Raw genomic sequence first — 9,481 nt, 5'->3', positions numbered from 1 at the left:
GTTTTTATAAAACAAATTATGATACTGTTTGTGAATTTAAATTAATATAAAATATATCTATATTTTTATTTATAATATATAGCTAAGAGAAACCATCAACCCATCAAAGGGGTTGTTCTCCATCCAGGAGCTTTCCATTTTTAATTTTTAATTTAAAATTTAAAAATTTAAAATATCTTAAAAATGATTTTATATTTTTTTATTCATCCGCAAACGCTCAATGGAACCAGTTTTTGATTTTAAGAAGTCTGAAGCTGTTTGAAACGATTTATAATGGTTTGTATGATTGTTTTCAAATACAGTCAATCGCTATCAAGCGCAAACGCTGCATTTGCGGGTGGTAACAAAAAACCAGCCATATCCTAAATAACTAAAAGTAATGTTAATTTTAGAAAGGCAAAATCATAGAAAGAACCAAAAATGATATTTTCTAACAATTTAAGCTTTCATTTTAACTTATATATTTAACTATCAAAATAATATTTGTATCAAAAATTCTCTTATCTAACTTATTTGTTCATTATGTAAAATAATGACCAATATTATTGGTAAAGCCAATAATGGGTCGATTTCTTTAAATAATTATTTAAGTAATAGAATAAATAAAATAGAAAATTCAGAAAATAGCAAAATTATAAAATTCAAAATATTATATATATACTTTAATTTTTAAAATAATAGATAAAATTAATTTTCTGTAAATTACAAATTTACAGAAAAATATATTTTTCTACATATCATCGTTGCTAATGATCTTTTCAGCCTATTACGGATGATAATGACAATTTTTAACATATCACTATTGACGATGACAATAATGTGTCAGAAAAATATCATCAAAGGCATTGTTAACGATGATATGTCAAAAACTATCATTTAAAAAATATTAAAACTGTTATCATTAATGGTTAATGTTATAAAAAATTGGGTTCAATAATAATAAATATTATAAATTATTATTGTCAACAAAAATTATTGACTTCAATGAGGATATGTTAAAAACCACCACCCTAATTTATTTTTTTAATTAAAACTAATTCTGAAATTTCTAATTTTTGTGAACTTTTTTAATTTTCATTTAATTTTCTTTACATATATTGATCCGCAAAATATGTAAAATTATAAAATTTGGTTATTATTTATTTTAGTTTAAATATAAATATCATATAATAAATATTGATTAGGCTTTATTTTTATATTTTTTAAAATATGTATTTATTTAATATATAATTTAGATTAAAACATATAAATTAATTATATATAATTATTTTAATCCATAAATTCTAGAGATTAGTTAGATATTTATTGATTGTTTTGAAATTTAACATTTTATATTCTTTTTTTATTCATTTAAATATGATTAGTTAGATATTTTTGATATTTTTGTGTAAAAACATATAAAATTACATATTCATTGAACATGCATAAATATATATAAAACATGCAAAAATATAACTATTATTTATAAATGTATGCATTGTCATTTAGCTATATATTTTTGTTTGTTGAATAATTATCATTCTTTTAAAATAATCAAATCAAAATATGTTGTGAACGTGTACATATATTTTTTTTAGAAATATTTTTTTGAATCAAATTTTACAAGAAGATTTAAAGCAAATAGTTTGAATTAAATTTCAAAAAAAAAAGAATAAGAGAAAGTCATCAACTAAAAGATGATCTAGTCTTCAACTACTAAAACATAATTATACTACTATAACCCAAATAATATATCATAGGCTCCTAGCCACAATTCTATAATTTTTGTATAATAGGAAGTGTGTAAGAAATGGAAAAGAAAAAAAAAAAAAGAGAGAACGACACGCTTTCCCGTAAGTGCTTGGTCCACACAATCTGTCAATCTCAATGCTCATGTCTTCTCGTCATTTCTCTTACAGCTGTCGAAACACATACTCTATTTGTAAAGTATTTTACATACACATTACATATAATATCATTTTATATATGTTACAAATAAGATAACTCACATATATGATTATTTTCTCTATTTATAAAGTATTTAACATACACATTACATATAATATCATTTTATATATGTTACAAATAAGATAACTCACATATATGATTATTTTTACTAACATATATGGTCATTTTCGGTTACATGATGTCACTACAATTTGCAATGTCACGGCTGACATGCTATTATTCGTTTTGCTGTTGTGAGATCAGATCGCATATTACAAGTTGAAAATTGTTGTTCATTTTGGCTATTGTGTGACTGATCATGCAACCAATTATAAGTTGCGATTTCAAATCACTAAGAAAATAGCATCTAAAAATTAAAAAAAAATTTAAGACTTTTCACTGGTTGCAAGTTGCAAATCGTAGAAAGCTGCGATAATAAAATAAACAATATTTGATCGCATATTGTAGTCGAGGATCGTTGAAATACTCAGACGAACATCGCCTATATTATTCTTTTTCGAACATTTTTATACCATTTAATAGATTACCTGACTGAACCAGATATGCAAAGTTGCGGTTTGGATGACCGACCGCTGCGTTTTGTAAGGTAATATAACTTATAAAATTTATATATTACTAATCTTCTTATACTGTATATTGTTAATGTACCGAGAAAAGGAAAATAAACAGTTTCTACAAATCTAAACCGTGTCCATTAGTATACAAAAAGAAATAACAATAACATGTAACCCTAAAAAAATTGACACGAAGCTGATTTCAACATATAGCTTTTTTTTTTCTTTTTAACATATAGCTGAATATCTTAAGAGAATAATACTCCCTCTGTTTCATAATACTTGATGTTTTGCATTCTTGCACAAAGATTAAGAAAACTAGATTTTTCTAAAAAAAATATTTTAAAAATATTACTTTAGAATCAATTAACCAATAATAAAAAAGACAGTGAAATCTAATTGGTTGAACAATTTCCAATAAAATCAAAGTTAACCTTAAAATCTCAAAACTTCATCTAATTTGAAACAAAATTATCCTTCTAAAACATCAACTATATTGAAACGGAGGGAGTACTTATTACTATATTGGTATGTGCGATTTTCTACGCGAAAAATAATTTTAAAAAGAGTTTTTAATCAAATCACTATCGTTAACCTAAAAAATATCCCACCTGACTCGTTAGTAGTGAATTCTTTTACGGAAATAATATTTTGTCATGTGACTGAATTTAAATTTTCCAAATAAAAAGGTAGAAAAAGTGAACGAGCCCAAAGCAGGAGAGTACAAATATAAAAGTAGAATGAGAGTTGAAGACTTGAAGCATTTCAAAGGTTTATTTTTCTACTTTCTTCTCTCTTGTCTATCTCTCGTTCTTACAAAAGCAGTTTTATTTGGATGGACCAGACACAACAACAACAACTGACGCAAGAACAGATAATGGAGTTTAAAGAGGCGTTTTGTCTGTTTGACAAAAATGGTGATGGTTGCATCACTGCTGATGAACTTGCCACTGTGATCCGGTCGTTGGACCAGAATCCTACCGAACAAGAACTTCAAGATATGATCAGTGAGATCGACTCTGATGGTAACGGCACTATCGAATTCTCTGAGTTCCTCAACCTCATGGCCAACAACATCCAGGTTAACACTAATTATACGAAACTAGATCAATCATATTCGTATTTTGTATTTATTAATTAACTTCTTTTCGTTTTTAGGAAACTGATGCAGATGAGGAGCTGAAAGAAGCTTTCAAAGTGTTTGACAAAGACCAAAATGGCTACATCTCTGCTAGTGAGGTTAGCATATACTAGTACTAATTACATTTGTGTGATATATATATATTATTCTTTTTTCTGTATTACACTATGTTTAGTTAGATATGCTTTGATTTGATCAAGTTTCATAGAACAAATATCAGTTCGATGTACTCCGTTGCGCATTGTTGTACAACACAAAGTACGTGTGGTCTAATTATAGTTTTATTTAATTCAATGATTGGAGACATATCGATATAAAAACTATGACTGGTTGTATTTGTATCTAATAATTCAGTGTCTAAAGCGTATTTTCTATATAGATTAGTTACATGAAACTGAATCATGGATAGAAACTTTTGAGTTACATGAAACTGAATCATGGATACAAGAGATTCTTGGGTGTCTTATTCATTTTTTTTTCTTCTAAACTTCATATTTGAAATTGACAAGAAAATAATAAGAATATATAGCTGTTCATTTTGTTGTTAATTAATTAGAAAGTGTCTGTCTTGCGTCGTAAAAGGTCAATTGTTTGAGGGTTCGAGCTAGCTGGCATGGTGACTTTTTAGACGATAACGAGGTCAAAAGAAATGTTTTAAAATTCTATAAGCATTTAGTAAAATGTGTATGATTTTATTGGTTTATTGGGCAGAGCACATGTCTCACCTAGTGCAAATAATATGTATACATATTCTTTCTTTTTTTTTGTTGCTAAAATACATATTCTTTTCACACCCGTAAATGTTTTTGTTTAGCTCAAAACACAATTTAATATCAGAAATGTTGATATATAATTGCAGTTGAGACATGTGATGATCAGTCTTGGGGAGAAGCTGACAGACGAAGAGGTTGATCAAATGATAAAGGAGGCAGATTTAGATGGTGATGGTCAAGTCAATTATGATGAATTTGTGAGGATGATGATGCCCAGCGGTTAATGTATTTTACCCGTTAATGTATGATCTTTATATAAATTTGTTTATCTTTTTATCCTCTTCAGAATACTATATTTCACATTCCTATTAAATTAAACTACGCTATTTGTATTCAATTTTTAATTAACATGTACGGCTGGCAATAATCACTATTTCATTTTTATGTTTTAAAATGTCTGAAACACTAATCACAAATCTAAACAATATAATGCTTAATTATACCAATTAATCGATAGTTCAGGTGTTATTAGTTAATTAGCTTATGTCTTTTATGACCGATTACTGATCTATCATCTCGTGTTAGAAAATGGAGAAAAAAAATCTTTGCATATTTCAGTTCCAGTTGGTGTTAAATACTCGGATGCACATACAAAAGGCCTTTGATTGGTGCAATCATAAACATATTAAATTTATAAACTTCAAAAACTCTACACGTCTTTTATAGAGTGCATTGTTATGACTAGGGTGATAGCTTGATGTGAAGTTTGTCCAAACATTTGGGTGCGTGACTTTGACCAAAAAAATATTCTTATTAAAGTAAAAACAAAATAAAGCTTTTTTCAACAAACCAAAGTACAATCTCTCCTTTAAAGATCTTGAAGGTGATTCATCTGAAACCAACTGCGACGAGGATTTCACCAGTGTTTTTCCCTCACTAATCTCTTCTATGGTTACTTTCTTGGAAGCAAAGGCATCTAGGACTAGGATGCTGAATAAAGAATAGCTCTCTGGCTCATGAGAGTCTGAGACCCTAAGGGTCCATCTTCAGCTTTTCCCCTTACGCAGCCATGTTGATATATAAGAGTATTCAACGGCATCTATATTCTTATGGAAGTTGCATAGAAAAAGCAAAAGTGCGTTTGTTTTCATATAAACACAATCTTTTGATAAGGTACTACAAGTTTCATCCGACGGTAGTTGGATCAAATATTACAACTTTCATAAAAGAAAAAAACAGTCTTTTATATATAGGCTTGTCCTATACAACAATATGACTGTTGCCACAAGGCCCACAACCACAAACACAAAGCAGAGATAGTTTCTTTGTCTTAGGCAGGAATCACTTCCGGTAGTCTACCATTACCTGCCGGAGTCAAACTGTCATAGTAATCCACCAGAACTTGCCATCCACCTGGACACATGAATCCATCCGGAGGGTTTTCTTTGTTCTTGGCCAACGTGCGCATCTGAATAAAAAAAACAATGAGGGATTCTTATCAGAACATCATGAAGAACTTAACCATGTTGTATTGTCTTTGAGAGAGGTGTGGAATTACCTTAGTGCCTGAGATAAACAGGAAATCTTGAGGCCTCGAGGGATCAAAGAAAGCCATCTTCCCTTGTGTCTTGTCATATGCAGCAACCTGATAGAAACCAAGAAGTCAGATCTCAACACTGCCATAAAAAAAACACAAGTGTGAATTTTTTGAATTGGGTTTATTAATATTACCTTGAAAGGAAGGATGTTGAGTCTTTCAAGTCCAGGAGCCATGCTTAGTACTTTCTTTCCATGATCAGCATCGTAAAGATCACGTTTCTCTACTGGATGACCCATCCCAGCTGGATCACGACCCACGATGTAGAAGTTAGCACCCGCATTGATTCTAGCCTTTGCGTGCCATTGCACTTCTGTTGGACCAGCGTAATGCATTGGAGATGGGAATATCGAAACCACCGTAGTCTCTGGATCAAGAACACCGTCCTCAAGCACCTTCTCGTGCTGCTTCATCCTCCAACTCAGGGGAACATCATCAGCCTTTGTGTACCCTCCTAACGGATGAAGCAAAAGGATAGGGTTCTTGTACCCCATTTCAAGAAGTCTCCTACGAGTATCGGTCATAAGGAGTGCGTGACCGTTGTGTACCGGGTTCCTGAGCTGGAAAGCAAAGACAGCATCCGCACCACGCTTCTCCAGCTCTCTGCGGAGGTCAGCAGGGGAAAGCCTGAAACGGTCAAGGCCGTCATTGTACTTGACTGGCTCTAGAACCTCGAGGTCACCACCGATGAGCCAGTTTCCAGCGTTGGTTATGGCTTCTTCTACGTAAGGCAAACCTGGAGCGGTCGTACCCCAAGTTCTAGCTATCCGCTCTTCCTTGGGATGCTTGTAAATCTCAATGCTGATCAAACGGAAAACAAAATTAATTTACAAAAGGACTGTATAAACCTTTCGTGATGCAAAGCAGGGAAATAATTTTAAACAAAATCGAACTCGCCAACCAAACCGAAGCATCGGGTTTCAGTTCTTATTCATTTATGAGTTTGGTTTAATTTGGTAGAACAAAAAAAATCAATATATGGTTCGGCAACAAGTTAGTTCTATTTTCCACTTTTTAAAAAGTTACAATCCTAATCAATCTTGGGAACCAAACTAAATAAATTTTAAATATAAATTAAAATGAAAAACCCCAAAATTTTAAGTGACATTAAACTGATACAAAAAAACTTTGGTTTAATTCACAATTATTGTTAACCAAACTACATGAATAACAAACCGAACCGAATTTTTGTTCGGTCCAGTTCCGCATAATTCTGTGTTAACCGAACTAGCCAAAAACCGAATAAACTGAACCTAACTAACGGTTCGAACCGCATGCGTAATGCAAAGTCAAATGAGTGACAGCTTAAGGGACCAATCAGATCTCTATCCCACTTCAATCATATCATTGTCTAATCTCAAGACACAGAAACATGAACTCGTAACTTCTATAAAACAAAACTTACTCGGTGAGGATCGCGACGAGATTACCGTCTGAATCAACAAGCGCGACGCGCTTAGACTCGCCGATACCAGCCTTCTGCTCGTCGTCTATAGCGAGGACGATAGGCACCGACATGTTAACAACCGATCCGTCGTCAAGACGCAGCGAGTTGAAATGAAGAGTTTGGAGGAACTCGGATTCTCTCATGAACCCTCCGAGCGGGCTCGCCCAGCCTTCGCTCAAGACGTGCATCCACTGCATGTCTATCGCCGTCAGCTCCACGTGCGGCAGCTCCGTCGCCTCGTGCTTCTTCTCCCGCCGTCTTGGCTCGTCCACGATGAGCTCTACTAGTTTTCCACCGTCGGGCGCGATCAGCCCGGAGCGTACGACTCCGCGACGGCGGCGAGGTTTCGAGGGGAAAGAAACGGCGGTGATGGGGAGATCGAGGTTGGGAGATTTGGTGAGTGGCTGCTGAGAGAGGAAAGGGGTTTTGTTGAGGACGGCAGCCATGGACGCCATTGAAACGTTCTTTCTCAGGCTATGGCTGCTTCAGTGGAGATTCCGTGAGAGAGACGAGGAGGGGCTTTTATAGAGAGTTAGACGTTCTCTCTCTCTGCAGTCTGCAGATATGAATGTACGTGGACACTTATGAATAAATCATTTTAGTAATGATATAAAATATGAACAATACTTAGGTTCACCCCTGAGGTGAACTTATGAATTCACCTCTTTCTTTATTTCAATCATATTACCATAAATATTAATATCACATAAATAAATAAATTATAAATTACAATAAAATAAACTTTAAATCATAAACTCTAAATTCGAACCCTAAAACCAAATCTTAGATCTTAAATTTTAAACCCTAAACCCTAAACCCAAACCTATACCCTAAACCCAAACTATATACCCTAAATCCTAAATCTAAATTTAAATCCTATACCTTAAACTCAAACCATAAACTCTAAACCCAAAATCCAAACTCTAAACCCTAAACCCAAACTCTAAACCCTAAATCCTAAACCTTCAACCCAAACTGTAAACCATAAACCCGAACTCTATACCCTAAAATGTATTTGAAAATACATTTGATGATCATTAACCCAAAGGTATTTGAAAATTTTGGGTTTATAGTTTACAGTTTGGGTTTAAGGTTTAGGATTTAGGGTTTAGAGTTTGGGTTTAGGGTTTGGGTTTAGGGTTTAGAGTTTGGATTTAGGGTTTATGGTTTGAGTTTAGGATCTAGAATTTAAATTTAGATTTAAGATTTATGGTATATAATTTGTGTTTAGGATATAGGTTTGGGTTTAGGGTTTAGGGTTTGGTTTAAAATTAAAGATCTAAGATTTGGGTTTAGAGTTCGAATTTAGAATTTATGATTTAAAGTTTATTCTTTTGTAATTTATAATTTATTTATTTATGTGACATTAATATTTATGGTAATATGATTGAAATAAGGAAAGAGGTGAATTCATAAGTTCACCTCAGGGGTGAACCTAAGTATTGTTCATAAAATATTAACAAGGTTGCCTTATTGGTATGGTGCAGAGTCATTGTAACTGTTACTCTGTTTTTATTTTTTTAGATGTTAATTTCATTTATAGACTGTTTTTACTTGTGTATTTAGTTTCATATTCCCATTCATATGGAAAGTCTGAAAAATTCATGAATATATTTTTATGTTCTCAGAGGAATATTCACAGAGTTTGAAAGGGTGATGGTGTTTTAAGGCCAAATAATTGTTGTTTAGGAAATAAAATATAATTAAAAGTTAGGAAATGTGAAGCCAGTGTGTGGACTGATGCTACAGTTGAATATATCCAAGAATACGGTCAGGTTCGAGTTCGACCACCAATTTTGTAATGGAATAGGTACACCACTCCAACTGCCACGTTACATTAGGAATATTTATTTTTCTCTGAATATGCTTTTTCAATTTTGGAATAATATCTTTAATGAATTAATGGAGATCGTGAAATAAAATATGTACCACAGAAAATAAGCACTGGTTCACTGTTCATTCAGAACATGAATAGTTAACGTTTTAGGAAACATAAAGAATAATAAAACTAAAATTCATTTTATATAAAAATCTATGTTTATATTTTATAAATCTTTTCTTTTTATTATTTACTAGGTGGTT

General features: G+C 32.1%; 2 protein-coding genes across 2 annotated transcripts; one reads left to right on the top strand and one right to left on the bottom strand.

Annotated features, from left to right (window-relative positions):
- The first annotated feature begins 3,309 nt into the window (after positions 1-3,309).
- On the top strand, positions 3,310-4,797 carry LOC108835580 (calmodulin-like protein 11). Its single transcript, XM_018608813.2, has 3 exons — positions 3,310-3,582; positions 3,660-3,740; positions 4,502-4,797. Exons 1-3 carry the CDS (start codon positions 3,337-3,339, stop codon positions 4,637-4,639), a joined length of 465 nt encoding a protein of 154 aa, XP_018464315.2. The 5' UTR covers positions 3,310-3,336; the 3' UTR covers positions 4,640-4,797.
- Positions 4,798-5,478: 681 nt separating this feature from the next.
- LOC108835579 (ATP sulfurylase 1, chloroplastic) lies at positions 5,479-7,947 on the bottom strand. Its single transcript, XM_018608812.2, has 4 exons — positions 7,358-7,947; positions 6,087-6,753; positions 5,914-6,000; positions 5,479-5,823 (listed from the first exon to the last, which is right to left on the bottom strand). Exons 1-4 carry the CDS (start codon positions 7,852-7,854, stop codon positions 5,686-5,688), a joined length of 1,389 nt encoding a protein of 462 aa, XP_018464314.1. The 5' UTR covers positions 7,855-7,947; the 3' UTR covers positions 5,479-5,685.
- Between the last annotated feature and the right edge of the window lie 1,534 nt (positions 7,948-9,481).

Source organism: Raphanus sativus, unplaced genomic scaffold (genome assembly GCF_000801105.2).
Source record: "Raphanus sativus cultivar WK10039 unplaced genomic scaffold, ASM80110v3 Scaffold2375, whole genome shotgun sequence".
Lineage (NCBI taxonomy): Eukaryota > Viridiplantae > Streptophyta > Magnoliopsida > Brassicales > Brassicaceae > Raphanus > Raphanus sativus.
This window is presented reverse-complemented; position numbering and strand designations above follow the sequence as displayed.

What these genes read in the sequence shown, in the direction of transcription:
- LOC108835579 (XM_018608812.2), bottom strand. Translation starts at nt 7,854, where the DNA reads ATGGCGTCCATGGCTGCCGTCCTCAACAAAACCCCTTTCCTCTCTCAG. An exon ending in CTCGTCGCGATCCTCACCGA is followed by an intron (nt 6,754 to 7,357) that starts GTAAGTTTTGTT and finishes CCGTTTGATCAG; the next exon opens with CATTGAGATTTACAAGCATC. An exon ending in TCAACATCCTTCCTTTCAAG is followed by an intron (nt 6,001 to 6,086) that starts GTAATATTAATA and finishes GGTTTCTATCAG; the next exon opens with GTTGCTGCATATGACAAGAC.
- LOC108835580 (XM_018608813.2), top strand. Translation starts at nt 3,337, where the DNA reads ATGGACCAGACACAACAACAACAACTGACGCAAGAACAGATAATGGAG. An exon ending in TCATGGCCAACAACATCCAG is followed by an intron (nt 3,583 to 3,659) that starts GTTAACACTAAT and finishes TTTCGTTTTTAG; the next exon opens with GAAACTGATGCAGATGAGGA. An exon ending in GCTACATCTCTGCTAGTGAG is followed by an intron (nt 3,741 to 4,501) that starts GTTAGCATATAC and finishes ATATAATTGCAG; the next exon opens with TTGAGACATGTGATGATCAG.